General features: G+C 39.5%; 2 protein-coding genes across 4 annotated transcripts in view; one reads left to right on the forward strand and one right to left on the reverse strand.

Moving 5' to 3' along the window:
- Positions 1-7,661, reverse strand: part of LOC108412760 (zinc finger protein 665-like) — a 32,508-nt gene extending 24,847 nt beyond the window's left edge. The window contains exons 1-2 of the mRNA XM_037545434.1: positions 7,566-7,661; positions 2,456-3,365 (exon numbers count right to left, since the gene is read on the reverse strand). Coding sequence (XP_037401331.1) covers positions 2,456-3,235 — 780 coding nt within the window. The 5' untranslated portion in view covers positions 3,236-3,365; positions 7,566-7,661. The remainder of the gene's footprint in view (positions 1-2,455; positions 3,366-7,565) is intronic.
- Positions 7,662-9,016: 1,355 nt separating this feature from the next.
- Positions 9,017-14,553, forward strand: part of LOC108412759 (gastrula zinc finger protein XlCGF7.1-like) — a 43,935-nt gene continuing 38,398 nt past the window's right edge. For all 3 annotated transcript variants that reach the window (XR_005131486.1, XR_005131487.1, XM_017684930.2), the window contains exon 1: positions 9,017-9,113. The gene's annotated coding sequence lies outside the window, so the exon portion shown is untranslated. The remainder of the gene's footprint in view (positions 9,114-14,553) is intronic.

The following is a 14,553-nucleotide window of genomic DNA, read 5'->3' on the forward strand; positions in this document are numbered from 1 at the left end:
TGCCAGTCCAAGGGTACTGTTCCCGAGGTCCATGCAATATTGCAAAGGCGTGTTAGCCATGACAGCCCCACAATATCCAGAGCCTTAAGCATTTCTGGACGAATCTCATCCACCCCCGGTGCCTTACCACTGAGGAGCTTACCAACTACCTCAGTGATCTCCACCAGGGAAATGGAACTTGACACCCCAGAAGCCTCTGGCCCTGACTCCCGTGAGGGAGGCACGTCTCCCGGATTAAGAAGTTCCTCAAAGTGCTCCTTCCACCGACCGACAATATCCTCATTTGAAGTCAGAGTTTCTCCACCCTTGCCGAATACAGCTTGGGCGCAGCCACCCCGACCCCTCCTGAGTCGCCGGACAGTTGTCCAGAACCTCTTTGAGGACGAACGAAAGTCTTTTTCCAAGGCCTCACCAAACTCCTCCCATGCCCTGGATTTTGCTTCTGCCACAGTTGCAGCTGCCACCTTTTTTGCCTGTCGGTACCTATCTGCTGAATCGGGAGTCCTTCGGGCCAACCAGTCCCTAAAGGCCTCTTTCTTCAGCTTGACGGCCTCCCTCACCACCGGTGTCCACCAGGAGGTTCTTGGGTTACCGCCCCGACAGGCACCCACAAGCTTTTGGCCACAGCTACGCCTGGCAGCTTCCACAATGGAGGTTTTGAACAGGGTCCATTCAGACTCCATGTCCCCTACCTCCTCCGGGATGTGAGAAAAGCTCTCCCGGAGGTGGGAGTTGAAATCATTCCGAACAGGGGCCTCTGAAAGTCGTTCCCAGCACACCCTCACTATTCGCTTGGGCCTACCGGGTCTGACCATCAGTCTTCCCTGCCATCTGAAAAACTCACCACCAGATGGTGATCAGTTGACAGCTCAGCACCTCTCTTCACCCTAGTGTCCAGAACATATGGTCCCAAGTCAGATGAAATGACAACAAAGTCGATCATTGACCTTTGACCCAAGGAGCTCTGGTACCATGTACACTTATGAACATTCTTGTGTTCGAACTTGGTGTTCGTTATGGACAATCCATGCCTGGCACAGAAGTCCAATAACAACTCACCATTCGGGTTTAGATCGGGCAGGCCGTTCTTCCCAATCACGCCTCTCCAGGTCTCCCAGTCATTGCCAACGTGAGCATTGAAGTCTCCCAGTAGGACTATGGAGTCTGTAGGTGGGACCCTTTCCAGAACCCCGCCCACTCGCTCCAGGAAGGCCGAATACTCTGACCTGTTGTTTGGTGCATACGCACAGACAACAGTCAAAGTTTTCCTCTCTGCAATTTTAATTTGCATTGAGGCGACCCTCTCGTCCACCGGGACAAACTCCAATAAAAATATTATGTGACTTAAAATACTTAAGGAACAAAACAGTGTCATATTGATTCGGTTTAGTCAACATGTACTTCATGCATATCTTAATAACATCAGCAGGAGTCACTCTTAGTCAGGCCCAAGGTTTTAAATGTCCCCAAATGGTCACCCCTTACCCAGTTCAAACTCCTGTACCATTAGACCTTATCTCCCATCACAGGATCTTTTTCAAGAAACAATCACTCTCCAAGCAACACAAAGAACATCAATGGGACAATCATTAAAGTCTCTCAAAATAGTAAATGAAAGTTTATAGATGACTTGCAGTCTGGCCTGTGTGTAACTGTATGCAATATAAAACAGCCATAAGTACACCATACTGAGGAGAGAGAAGCAGTACATTCACTCGGATAGCTTAATACACTATATGGAGAGAAAGAACTGGGACAATCCTCCTAATGATCGAGTTCAGGTGTTTTAGCCATACCCATTGCTGATAGGTGGATAAAGCATGCTGCCTTGGTTCAGTGAATACCAGAAGAACATTACCTGCCTAACTGCACTGTGCCAACTGTAAAGTTTGGTGAAGATGGGGTAATGCTATGGGGTTGTTTCTCAGGGTTTGGCCTAGACCACTTAGTTCCAGTGAAGGGAAATCTTCCTCAGACCCATTAAACAGTTTTGGGATGAACTAAAAGAGAACTAGGAGATTGCAAGCCAGAGCCTCTCATCCAACCTTCTGGATGAATGGGCAAAAATTCCCACAGACATACTCCAAAATCTTGTAGAAAGCCTTTCCAGGAGAGTAGAATCTGTTATAGCTGCAAAGGGGGACAAACACCGTATTAATGCTCATGGATTTAGAACGGGATGTCATAAAAGCTCCTGTGGGTGTAATGTGTGTCTCAGTACTTTTCTCCATATAGTGCATCTTGCTGTCCTTCACAGGACACAGGAGTACTTCACTGTTACAGTCTTCAGGGTCATATCTCCTTCATTACAGTCTTCTGTAAGAACACTCCAAACATACAGCATACCGAAAATATCTCCTAAAGATTAAAAGCAAAGACAAAGTGGCATTCTCTAGGAGAAACAATGTTCCCTGCAGACTTTTATTTTTGGAATATGTTAAGGTTATACTCATTACTGACCATTTTCCCCATTGTTCTTAGTGCACTTGTGTGTCCTCATAGTACTGGACTGCCTGAAACTTTTCCCACACTCTGAACAGTAATAGGGCTTTTCTCCTGTGTGAATGCGTTGGTGCTTATGGAGGGAACTTGGCTGAATAAAACTCTTCCCACATTCTGAGCAATGATAAGGCTTCTCTCCTGTATGAATGTGCTGGTGTTGTCGGAGAGAACTCTGTGCCGTAAAATGCTTCCCACACTCTGAGCAGTAATATGGTTTCTCTCCTTTGTGAACGCGCTGGTGTTGTTGGAGAGAACTCTGTCCAGTAAAACTCTTCCCACACTCTGAGCAGTAATATGGTTTCTCTCCTTTGTGAATGCGTTGGTGTTGGTGCAGAGAACTATGTGCTGTAAAACTCTTCCCGCACTCTGAGCAGTAATATGGCTTCTCCCCTGTGTGAATGCGCTGGTGCTGTTGGAGAGTACTCCGTAGAGTAAAACTCTTCCCACACTCTGAGCAGTGATACGGCTTCTCTCCTGTGTGAATGCGTTGGTGTTTTTGTAAAGAACTGCGTACAGTAAAACTCTTCCCACACTCTGAGCAGTGATACGGCTTTTCTCCTGTGTGAATCCGCTGGTGTATTTTGAGACGAGTTTGCACAGTAAAACTCTTTCCACACTCTAAGCAGTAATGATTTCTCTCCTTGCTGTGTTTCTGTGCTTGTCTGCGAGATGTGTTCATGTGGAGGGGGCCAGATGATGACTGCTGAATACCAGAATGTCTTTTGGATGCCATAGTCTTGTATTTAACCTGTTTCGGCAGCTTAACATCCCTCTTCGTGGAATATCCGGATGTGTTTCCAGCAACACATTTAAGCTGGGTAGGAAGGTGCAGAAGAAGACTTGAAAAAGGACACCATTTATTCCTGGGAGAAGGAGAAAAAAAAAAGAAGCTCAAAGTGCAAAAGTAGTCTGATTCATATCATGAATGCTCCGCATACATCAACTGGCAGAAAGTGTAAAGAAAGAATAAACTTTTTTCTGGTGTGGAAATTTTCAACTAGACATATGGGCCACTGAAGTCCTCTAATCATGCCATTATAGGAAACTCCAGGTCTAAACTAAATTCTCCATGGCAAAAATGACTAGGATTGTTAGAACACTGTGGTTAACAAAATGATTCAACTGAATGTTACTGGACCTTTTTCGTTTGGTAAAGTCTTAGCGCTTATTTGACTCATTAGAACTTAAGCCAAGTCATGTATAGACAATGTCAGAGAATAATAAATTATGTGATCCAACCTCTTTGAGTACTTACACTTCACAGCCATAGGCTTATCCAAACAGGTGAGTGAGGATCTGAAAGTAAAAATAATTAACTCCTACAAAGCAAGAATATAAGATGTATCTGAATACTTCCTAATTATTAACCTACACTGTCTGTAACAGGATTTGTTTTGTATTTCTCTTTGTCTTCGGTGTCAAACATGACGTGTTTATTCTTAAGGGTGAAAGCGTTATGACCCCAATGGCCTAGTATCTCTTCTGTGTGGTGTTGCTGTTTTGAATGTGTTTCTTTTTTATTTAGGCTACTGTACATGAAGGTCTGTAATTGGCTGCACAGGGGCACTTTTCCACAATAAATCTTGGCCCTAGAATTAAAAGGACATTTTCATCAATATTGACTATTGTACAGTTAATAATTTAGCACTTGAGTTTAGCAATTTTTTACCCAAGTCCAGAAGCTCAGCCATAAGCTGTTTAGAGATCTTTGTAGCTTGGCTATGAATCCAGGTTAAATGAGCATTTGGAGCTTTAGAACAATGTAGTGACACCACTGAAAGACTAACTAATATAAAATATAAAATTTATTTAGCAATCATTTAGCAGTGATTGCTAAATGTTAGCAAAAATGAATCAGTTGCTAGCCAGCTAGCTAAATTATCATATTTACAAAACAAAGGGCTATCTAAATACAGCTAGAAGGCATGAAAGTGTTTAATGAGAGTGGGCAGTTTGGATGTATTACTGTGGCTGAATCTCATACGGTGCAGTTTATGGGCTGTAATGTGGGTTCTGTGAAGGGTTTTAAATTGTATTACTCAAGTTTTTAATTGCTTGTCATAGAGAACGTGCTACTGTGTATATTTTGCCAATTGAGCTCACATCCTTTTTTTTATATTTGTAGTCTAAAGTCTGCATTGTCTTTTTCAGGGACGTCCCTGCTTATTTCAGCAAGACAATGCCAAGCCACATTCTGCACGTGTTACAACAGCGTGGCTTTGTAGTAAAAGAGTGTGGGTACTAGACGGGCCTGCCTGCAGTCCAGACCTGTCTCCCATTGAAAATGTGTGGCGCATTATGAAGCGCAAAATACGACAACAGAGACTCTGGACTGTTGAGTAACTGAAGTTGTAAATCAATCAAGAATGGAAAAGAATTCCACCTACAAAGCTTCAACAATTAGTGTCCTCAGTTCCCAGACGCTTATTGAGTGCTGTTAAAAGGAAAGGTGATGTAATTGATGTCTGCAATTTCCCCCTGGGATCAATAAAGGAATCTGAATCTGAATCTGAAACACAGTGGTAAACATGCCCCTGTCCCAACTTCATTGGAACGTGTTGTAGGCATCAAATTCAAAATGAGTGAATATTTGCAAAAAACAATAAAGTTTATCAGTTTGAACATTAAATATCTTGTCTTTGTAGTGTATTCAATTGAATATAGGTTGAAAAGGATTTGCATATCATCGCATTCTGTTTTTATTTATGTTTTACACCATGTCCCAACTACATTGGAATTGGGGTTGTAGTTAATTACAGCAAGCAGTTAGGGTGGTACTTGCTGTGTTGAATTAATAAAATTGTTATAAATACATCATACAACTAATTACACATAATACAAGTGAATTTATTACTTGGTCTACAAAAGAAGTTCTGTTAATGACTAATTCTTGAATTAAATGGTCTTCAGTGTCTAAATTTAATTGGTTTGTGTTTGTCCAATGCTGAATGAAAAGTAGCTGGTATGGTAAGAAACAGTAATAAAAATTTGGGGCTCCAAGTCCTCCAAGATGTTTAAGCTTTTGGAGGGTGGATAATTTTGATTGGTGCTTCCAATAGAACTTTAATAGCTGTACTATCGAGAGTGGAGAACCAGCAAGAGGGTGGGATGACAAGGCTCACAGAAACATGATTCATTTCAGGAAGAATACATCAATTTTGGATATTCACACAACAAAAGATAAAGGTAATTAGCTCCATCTTTGTAAATTATATTTTATTTCTTGTAGTAGAGAGACACAATTTGGTTTGGGAAGATGTGAAAAACCCCATGCGATCAGCAAATTTAAGGTGGCAATGAACTTACAGTGACATTCAATTTAAGGTGTCCGTAAACTGAAGTTGGCAATCAATTTAAAGTTTCAGTGAATTTAATGTGGCAGTGATCATAAGGTAGCACTTGAATTAAGGAAGCACTGGATTTGAGGTAATTTATTTAAGGTAGCACAGCATTATTTAAGGTGGCAGTAGATTCAAGGTAGCAGTGGAATTAAGGGTGGCATTGGAATTAAGGAGGCATTAGATATAAGGCAGTAATGGATTTGAGGTAAAAAATTTATTTAAGGCAGGCTGAGATTTAATGTGGTAGTTGATTTAAGATATCAGTACATTTAAGGTGGGAGTGAATTAAAGTGAGTGTATTTTAATTGGTACATTTAAGGCGGTAGTGGATTTAGGATATCAGGAAATATGGGAGTGGCAGTGGAATTTTGGAGGCATTAGATTTAAGAAAGTAGTGTATTTTAGGTAGCAATTAATTTAAAGCACACTGAGATTTAAGGTGGTAGTTGATTTAATGTAAAATTTAAGTGGCAGTAAATGTAAAGTATTAGTAAATTTACAGTATCAGTCAGGTGGGAGTGAATTTAAGGCAGCAATTAATTGGACACAGACAGATTTAAGATGGCAGCTGATTTAAGGTATCAGTAAATGTAAGATGGTAGTGGATTTAAGGTAGCAATTAATTTGAGGTGTATATAAGGTGCCAGTTGAATTAAGATATCAGTAAGTTTAATTTGGCAGTGGAGTCATTCAAATGAACTGTCACTCTGTTATTATGCAGCTTAGTGGAGAAGCCTTGTTTGAGTCTGATTTGCACCCTCTGAACAAACAAACAGTCATAACTCGGGAAACCTTTTACTCTAACGCTTAACCGGATAGATGGTGTGAGATAAGACCCCTTGAGGATTATTTTGTAATATTGTGTGTATTGAGAAGAAAATGTCTGAGTTATGACCAGTTAAACACAGAGAAAATCTTGAAATAAGCAGATTCTGATTTTGAGAAATTTACATGGGAGTGAATGGGGCAGTTTTCTGTGCCTAGTGTCAAACAAATACTCATAACTTCAAAGCTAATTGATAAAATAATTAGATATTTTGAGGTTTCAGAAAGGACAGGTTTCTCTACCATTTAAAACTAAAAGAGAGTTTCTAGGTGAAAGTTTAAGGATTTTAAAGCAGGTTTCTTGCGTGACAGCTGTGTCTGTGAGACTGAGTGTGAGGCCTGCTGTGACATCATCGATGTCAGTTAGAATTTGAAGTATTAGATATTCCGCCATTCGTTCTTGTGGGAGATTTTTAATTTTCAAACTCAATTTTATTAAAAACTACCAATCCAGTCGACTCCAAAAATACATAGCACAAGTCACAGCGCCGACACCTTCGAAACGCAGTTTGAACGGAGTCTGTACGCTAAGCGGTTATTGTTGTATTAATCGCAGAATAGTGTGGAAGAAGAATAAGAAATAACAATAGAGTGCTTTTTCAAGCACTCTAATTAGTCCTGCGCCGCAAGATCAGACCTGTATCCGGCGGTTTGTGCAGAAAATGTGCGGTTCTCATACGTGCAGCTCTTTCCCGCGGCTGAGCTGCTGTAATCCTTAGCAGTGTTTCCAGGTCTCAGAGAAACAGCAATCAAGGCTATGGTTACATATAAGTAGCCCAAATTAAGCAACTCGGCTTGGCCATCAGATCTTATTTTCAGAACTCAAATGTGTCTCCAGCTGCTCGTCTCAGAGCGAATGAAGAACAGTGAGCGTTAAAGTGTCGGACAGCTTCCTACCTTCAGCGGTCCAGCTCTTCTTTCTGTTTCTCCATCAACACTCTATGAGCGCGGAGGCGTGGTCTGTTAACCACAACACAACCTTCTGCTTCTCCGCTTTAGTTCAGTTGCAGATAGTCGATGAATTAGCGCCACCACCTGCGCTGAAGTGGCTTCACTGGAGAATTTGTAGAGAGGAGAAATGGCCTCTTATTAATGGCTTTCATTTATGTCAAACGCCAGAGGGCGGGAGCGAGTCCTCAATGAATAATAACACGGAGGGTGAATGGAGTTTTTCAATGCAACATGAGAGAAAAAAAAAAGAAAGATGAAATCAGAATTTGAACAGATTCATAAACACCCTAAGACCCGCCCCTGTTGAAAAGCACCAAAGGTCAGAAGCAGCAGAACAATTTCTGAAGCAAAAATCGTAAAGTCCAAAAAAAAAAAAAGCAAAACCTGGCAACATAAGTTAGACAGTTTGATGTATATTAAGTACTTTTCGTTAAGTGTGCTATTAAACAGTGTTGACATAGATGGAGAGTTACATAACCTTTAATATTACCTTGATATTTAGATGAAGTAAAAATGAATGAGCTTCGATGTAGTTCTGAAACATTAACACCTGTAAAATGAGCATTTGTAATAATTTATGTAGAAAAGCAATGTAGAAAAGCATTATTTGTAAATTGTAGTTATTAATCCAAGGAAAAGTAATTGACCACAGCTGGATTTCTGAAGAGTGTTAATATTCCTTCCTATATCCTCTGACAAGAGTTTTCTACTCTAACCATTTTATAACCATTAAAATAATATTAGATCGGATTCAGGACCTGATATGTTTTGTATTGTTAACAGTATTCTCCAATACCACTGGATCCTCTGAATTAAGGAGCTATAATACTAATAAAAACTAATAAAAAGTGAAACCTCCTCATATCATGCATTTCAGACCTCCCTGAAGTCCCTCACTTGTTCGAACAAAAAGCTGGCGAATGTGCTGAGAAAATGTCCTCAGAAAAATGTTACCAGCGTTAAAATAATAATCAGGATATTTATCAGGGGTGAGCAGTGATATTAAGATGAGTCTGTACTGGATCAGCCTGGGCGCAGGTAACGTTACGTTTGGGGATCTTTTCAAATCCAGCTAAAAGGAGAGATCTACCGTGTTTCAGTGAGCATCAGATGAAGATGGGAGAACTGCAGGGAAACCTGCTGATTTAGTTCTGACTTCTTTTCAACTGCCCTCAGTCTGAATATGGAAATATTTACTGCCAAAACCGTCTTACGGAGGCTGCCAGGCTAATGAGGTGAATTCAGTGCGCAGTAGCTTTAGCTCACATAGCGATATTCATATTTCAACATTTTTCGACCTCGTAATTCAAAAGATCCAGTGGTGTTCGGGAGAAGAATGTTTTTTTCGAAGCCGCTTCAGGCCAGGTGGTGGCGCTAATTGTGTAACTATAACTTTCCCCAGCTCATTAAAGCGGAGAAGCAGAAGATTGTGGCGTGCTCAGTAGTTTATGCAGTGATGTTGGAGGAACAGAAAGAAGAGCTGAACCGCTGAAGGTAGGAAGCTGTCCGACACTTTAACACCAACTGTTCTTCATTCACAGCTGGAGACACATTTGAGCTCTGAAAATAAGATTTGATGGGTTTAAAAGAGGTTAGACAACACAGAAGCAGCTTCAATCAAACTTGGCTGAGTAATGCAGCTGTTGGGAGTATTTTCCCTGCAGTTTATTTCTGATTTATTAACTTGTAAAACCTGTCAAATAGTTTGTTGTAGTAATAATGCTCTTATCACTTCATCCAAACCAGAGCTGAGCAGTTAACCTGTAATCTGTGAATGAGCCAGTTAATACATTCATGATAATAAAGCTCTCATCTAGCTAGATTTTTTTTTGCCTAGTTAGTTCTAAAGATACGTCTGCTTGAACGAGGCTTTGTAATTCTTGGATTTTCTCGTGTGTTAATGTTATCAAGTCAGCTCCTTCATTAATGATTGTATAAGTGGTGTAAATGCACTCAGTTTGTGAAAAAATAAAGCATATCTTATTAACAATTCACTTAAAGAAGAACAATGTGGAAAAAGAGATCATGCCAAGGACTGTTGTTGTGGCAACAGCAGGGGGCAAGAACTTGGATGGTTTACATGCAATAGCATGAATAGCTGTTAATACTTAAAGCCTATTCTTTGTCATTTTTATGTATTTGTGCTAGGACACCTTAGTTCATTTTGGTGTAGTTGAATTTTGATTAAGGATTGCAATGTGTTGGAATGTCCTTTTAATGGTTAGAGCTGCATTTATTAACTCCTGACTGATTATTTATGCTGATTATTATCATTCAAACTGATATAAACATTTTGTATTATGTTTCACATCAATCAACCAATCAACCTTTATTTCATCTCGGAGAACATTGAGGGTGCCCCTCATTTACAATGTTGCCCAGTTAGTACAGAGTAAGTGGATTGATAATGTGTAATAACATATCATATGATAAAACATATCAGAACATATCAGATGATAAAAGTAAACTTAATAAATGAAGACTCAAATCAGGTAAGTATAAAAAGTGAAACAATAATAAAAAAATGCATCAAATCTAAATAATAATAATAATTATTAATAATAAAAACAGAAATTAAAGATGTAAAGGTTAACAACATCAGGATAAAATAAAATGAAGATAAAAAAATTAAACAAATTTATTAAAAAGACAAATTAATAAAACTATAATAATTAAAATCGGTACCTGGCATGTGATCCAGCCACTGGATCGAGTCTGATAAATACCATTATTTACAGATATCATGGAAGTAATATATTCTGGCAAATGGCCAGAGAATGTTTTATAAATGAGAATTTCCCACTGTGTAGCTAACGAGGGCCAACCAGCTTTCTCATCCAGTCTGCAGTGATGAACCTCAGTGCCGAGTGATGGACTGAGTCCAGTGGTTTGAGGCAGCTGGCAGATGCGTGTTTGTAAATTACTTCACTGTGGTCCATGACAGATAGTAAGGTTGCCTCAACAATTCTTTTTCTAATGTATATGGGGAAACAGGATTTATTTCTATATAGGTAACTGAGCTTCTGCCTACATTTGCTAACCACTTTATTATTATGGGGTTTAAAAGTGAGTTTATCATCCAGCCATATGCCAAGGTATTTGTACTTTGTGACTCTCTCAATGGTGGATCCCATCAGGGTAGTGATATTTATAGAATTGAAATCTGGATTAGTTGATCTGGAAAATAGCATGAACTTAGTTTTCGTAGCATTTGTGTTTACGCAAAGCAACCTGCAAAGCATTAAATGAGCATTGCAGTTTTCTTATTGTAGCATAAAGAGTCAGCTGAACAGTATAAAAATGTGTCATCTGCATACAGGTGTACTTTGCAGTCTAAGGCAAAGGCAGCAAGTTCATTAACATGCATATTGAACAAAACTGGGCAAAAATTGAACCTTGTGGTTCCTGTGGATATACTCAAAAAATCTGATTTGTCAGATTACTCAATGCTATGCATCGTTGTCTGTCTGACAGGTAATTTTGGGTCCATTTTAGTGCATTTATATCAAAGCGAATATTTTGTAAGTTCCTTAGAAAAAGAGTATGATCAACTGTAGCGAACGCTTTTGATAGATCAATAAAAATGGCAGCACAATGCTTCTTCCTATCTATGGCAATGTAGAGATCATTTAAAACCAATGTGGTAGCAGAAATTGGTGCTGTCTTTCTCTAAAGCCAGACTGATAGTTAAACAGGACAGGATTTTTGTGTAGAAATTATTTTTATTGAATTGAAGTTCACTATTTGTTAGGAGTTCTAAAATTTTAGCTAAACAGGAAAATTTTGAGATTGGCCTGTAGTTATTTACATCTGCTGCTTCACCTCCTTTATGCAGGGGAGTTGCATGAGCTATTTTCCAGATCCTGGGAATTCGACATGATTAAACAGAGAGATTAAAAATGTTATGTATTCTAACATAACTGGGGCTGCTAGACGCAGGAAGTAAGGGTCCAGCCCATCTTCAGGTTTTTTTGTGGATTAATAGCAGTAAGAAATTTAGCTGCTGTAGTTGGAGAGAAGGGCTGGAGTGTGAAGAGATCATGTCTCTGTGTAGCAGTAGAGTTGTCGTCAGTTTTATCTAACTGCACATTCGAGTTAGTATTTTCAAAAATGTGACCAGCTGCAGCAAAATATGTATTTAAAAACTTTACAGATTTCCTTCTGATTAGATATCAGCTGATCATCAACTATAACACTGGTTGGAAGGATAGAGGAATTGTTTTTAAGGGTTTTTACAGTTTTCCAGAAGATCTGAGTGTTTGTAGAGCTGGTAATCAGGCTGGGATAATAATCTGATTTGGCCTTTCTAACTACAGAGGTGCACCTGTTCTCAGTTGTCTGAAGCCATTGGTCTCATTTATATCTTAACTAGGCATTTTACACAAAATGTGATTTCAAGTCAGTGTGACAAAGTGGTGTCTTGATACAATACATTTTTCAACACAGCAAAAATAAGAAGTGCCTAAATATGTTCCTTGTGTTAATATGTCAATGTTTGCATCATGTGTGTGGCATACATACATGTGCACTAGTAGTGTAATAATAATAATAATAATAATAATAATAATAATAAATTACATTTATATAGCACCTTTCACAAACCCAAGGTCACTTCACATAGCATGGGCAGGACGAAAAAAAACGGGAGGAGGAAGAAAAATGTGCATTCAACAGAAAAGTCTTTAAGTCAGATTTAAAAGAGGAAAGAGAAGAGCAGTCCCTGAGGGATTGAGGAAGAGAATTCCAGAGTTTGGGGGCCATGGCACTGGAGAACAGGGGTGATATGAGCTGAACGCTTAGTATGGGTGAGCACTCTAGCTGCAGAGTTCTGAATGTACTGTAGCTTTTGGATAGACTTTACAGAGAGACCAACAAAGAGGTAGTTACAGTAGTCAATATGGGACATAATGAAGGCATGAACCAGAGTTTTGGCATCTTTATCAGTCAGGAGCAGTCAGAGACTAGCAATGTTACGTAAGTGAAATAATGCAGTCTTGGTGTGGAACTCGATATGCAGATCAAAATTTAAGTGATGACTCGAGCAAAACACCAAGATTTCTAACAACAGGTGCAGGCTTAACGAGCAGGTCATCAATATTAACTGAAAAATTGGACGATTTTGATAGTAAATGTTTAGGGCCAACCAGTAAGACTTCAGTTTTATCAGTGTTTTGCATGAGAAAGTTATTATGCATCCAAAGCTTTAAATCAGAAATACAATCAATTAGTGTACTGGGAGGGGAATCTGAGGGTGAGTGTGTACTGAGATATAACTGAATATCATCAGCATAACAATGGAAGTTTAGGATATGGCTACGAATAATCTGCCCAAGGGGTGAAATGTAAATAAGAAAAGTAGGGGTCCAAGAACTGAGCCCTGTGGGACACCACATCTAACAGGAGAGGAGGAGGACTTCTGTTGGCCTAGTGTAATAAATTGGTGTCTGTCTGTAAGATATGACCTGAACCACTGTAAGGCTGCATCAGTGATGCCAATAGAGAAAAGACGAGAAATGAGAACACCATGATTAACAGTATCAAATGCTGCACTTAAGTCAAGGAGAAGGAAAATATTGAGAGAACCACTATCAGCAGACTGGAGAAGATCATTAACAACTCGCAGAAGAGCTGTCTCAGTGCTGTGGTGAGTGTGGAAACCAGACTGAAATGGCTCATAGAGGGCATTATCACTCAGAAATCTCTGGAGTTGGGAAGCAACCACTCTTTCCATTACTTTAGCTAAAAATGGAAGGTGTGAGATGGGTCTGTAATTAGAAAGAGAAGTTGGGTTCAATTCAGGTTTCTTAAGTGTCGGAGTAACTGCAGCAGTTTTAAGGGCTGTAGGAACAGAACCAGAAGAGAGACATGAATTTATCACTATAGCAATTGGGGTGTTGATTACAGATGGACAGGCCTTGAGTAGAGGGGTGGGGGCAGGGTCAAGCTGACAGGAGGAAGCATTAGATTTAGTGATGAGCTCAGAGACAAAAAAGGAGTCAACAGATTTGAAACAAGTTAGCTTTGTGTTTAAAGAAGGAGAATCTGTAAAGGAAAATGACTGAGAAGTAGAAGAAAAGAGGCTATATATCTGATTAATTTTCTTGTCAAAAAATGTAGAAAAGCCTGACATTGCTCAGCTGAATGGGGGCACGCTGATACAGGAGGATGGAGAAGTTTGTTAACAGCTCGAAAGAGAGTTTTTGGCCTAGACTTAGCATTATTTATGATGGAGTAGTAGTTGGAGCGGGCAGTATTAATTATTATTAATTAGTATTTTTTTTTTTTTTTTATATATATAAAGGCGCTCAAGACGCCGACCAATGGACAGGAGCGGGTGGCAGGGAGAAGTCTATTCTTAAAAGGGGCAAAATCATTAAGCAGTCCAGAGATGGTGTCATTATAAAGAGAAACCATGCTCTCAGGGGATGATAGGTTTTGTAGGTCAGACAGGGCTGAAGACTGAAGAGAAGCAGCAAACAGATCGAGATTGACAGACCTAATATCATTTTTTTTGCAGGGGGGATGAGTAAAACAATGAAAACTACATTCAGTGAGCTTATGGTCAGAGATACCAGAAACTGAACCAGAGACAGAGATATCATTCAAACCAGTAGAGCAGAGTAAATCAAGGGTATGACCATGAGTGTGAGTTGGAAAATCAACATGCTGCATCAAGTTAAAACACTCTAAAACTGAAATGAACTCAGATGTGAAAGAGCATTCAGCATCAACATGGATATTGAAGTCACCAAGCACAATTATGGCAGAGCAAAGAGATGATTGTGAGGAGTTCATTAAGTTCAGACAAGAAGTTTGCAGCAGGTTTGGGAGGGCAATAAACTAACAGGAACAGTAAAGGTGAGAAGGAAACAACCTTCAAAGCAATATATTCAAAGGTTGTAGTACTCAATAGGGAAAGTTCTTTGACCGTTAA

This window comes from Pygocentrus nattereri, chromosome 15 (assembly GCF_015220715.1).
Source record: "Pygocentrus nattereri isolate fPygNat1 chromosome 15, fPygNat1.pri, whole genome shotgun sequence".
Classification (NCBI taxonomy): domain Eukaryota; kingdom Metazoa; phylum Chordata; class Actinopteri; order Characiformes; family Serrasalmidae; genus Pygocentrus; species Pygocentrus nattereri.